The 1,746-nt window shown below is 15.8% G+C and overlaps 1 protein-coding gene across 1 annotated transcript, besides 2 other annotated features; it reads right to left on the bottom strand. All coding sequences in view use genetic code 6, as the record gives it.

The window, feature by feature from the left end:
- Positions 1-241: 241 nt before the first annotated feature.
- On the bottom strand, positions 242-1,567 carry IMG5_040770 (hypothetical protein; the record flags this gene model as incomplete). The annotated part of the gene is made up of 1 exon (XM_004038924.1): positions 242-1,567. Exon 1 carries the CDS (start codon positions 1,427-1,429, stop codon positions 242-244), a length of 1,188 nt encoding a protein of 395 aa, XP_004038972.1. The 5' UTR covers positions 1,430-1,567.
- Positions 621-710: a microsatellite.
- Positions 1,568-1,670: 103 nt separating the features above from the next.
- Positions 1,671-1,741: a microsatellite.
- Positions 1,742-1,746: the final 5 nt, after the last annotated feature.

Raw genomic sequence — 1,746 nt, 5'->3', positions numbered from 1 at the left:
TTATTATATTTTTATTATTCTTAATAATACTCTAATAATAAAGTATTTTATGTTAAAAAAATAAAATAAAAAACTAATAAACACCAAGATAATATATATATATATATATATTTAAAAAAAAATAAAAAAGTCATATAGACTTAACATAATGAATAAAATATAGAAACTCATCAAATACAAGCACATTAAGTATTCGAAATAGAAATTAATGATTTAACTTAGATAACAAGCTAAATGAAATTCACATGTGTACTTTTTTATAATAAGTAAAAATAAAAGATAATTATTTTTTTAAATTATTTTAAAATATATAAAATAAAAAGTCAAGTAGATGAAAAAATGGAATAAATATTATCTGATTTAGCTAAAAATATATCCGAAATTCGAAACTAAGAAAAAATTTTCCAGTTTTATTTGTAAAAGCCAATATTTCATAAAACCAATAAACAATATAAAAATATAATTTACAATTATAAAATAATTATTCCTTAGTTATTTATAATAAATATAATTTTCTTTAATTTTAAAATGATGAATTTTAATATGATCCTATTTATAAATTTATTTCAGAATTTATAGACAGAACTATTTATAAATTAGAAAATGAAGTAATAAAATTAATATATATATATATATATATATATATATATATATATATATATATATATATATATATATATAATATATATATATATTATAATATGTATATAAAAATAAGGAACAAATAAATAATTTCTTGAACTAAAAAGATGAAAAAAGAGTCTTAATAGGAACAAATAATAGTACATTATTCCAAATGATATAAAATTAAGAATAAAAATATGATCTTTTTAGATCCGAATGTATAAAAAATGTCAAATATATAGATAATTTAGCACTTTTAGAATTAATATAAACAAAAATAGCCTAAGAAAATCTTAAATTACCTTTTTTAATGTTTTTAAAAGACAATTAATTTTAAGAGGAAAAGAAAGTGCATATTTTTGAAGGAAATATAACTAACTTTAATGAAATAACAGAATTTTTATAAACAGAATGTTTAAATTTGGTCGATGAAATTTAAGAAGAAAAATTTGTGAATATTTTTGGAGGAGCAGTAAATAAATAAGTGAATTTATTTTTAAATAAAGAAGATGATAATGAAAAAATTTTATTAGAATTTTAAAAAGCTGCTTTATTTAATAAAGAAGAAGAACTAAAATATGAAAGATTTGCTTTCGTAATACATTATTTTAATGAAAAAAATTAAAACTTTATGGAAAATTTCGATGTTTATGACAAAACATAATTACCTTTATTAACTATATCTATTGTTGATTTTACAAATTTCGGATTAGTTAAATATATTATGGAACAAAATAAGGAAATTTAGAAATAAAATATAATAGATTTTATGGAAAAAGCAAGAACTAAATAAATAGAAAATCATTATAAATCTGAAGAAATTGAAGAAAATAATAATTAAATTATAAAACTTGTAGGAAAAAACTTTAGAGAAAGTATATTTAGACAAAAAAAAGTGTACTTGTACTTTTTTGGGATAGTAAAGATAAAAATTCTGCAGAAGAATATTTTAAACTTTTAGATGAGTTTATAAGTAAAATTCCTTCTTTTTAATATTAAAATTTACTTATTTTAGCTAAATTTGATTTAGCCAAAAACGAGTAATTTATATATAAATAAATATATATAAATATATATATATATATATATATATATATTTATATATATATATATATATTTTTT

This window comes from Ichthyophthirius multifiliis (assembly GCF_000220395.1).
Source record: "Ichthyophthirius multifiliis unplaced genomic scaffold scaff_1120509249893, whole genome shotgun sequence".
In the NCBI taxonomy this organism is placed as follows: domain Eukaryota; phylum Ciliophora; class Oligohymenophorea; order Hymenostomatida; genus Ichthyophthirius; species Ichthyophthirius multifiliis.
The sequence above is the reverse complement of the archived record's forward strand: the minus strand, read 5'-3'. Positions and strand labels throughout refer to the sequence as shown.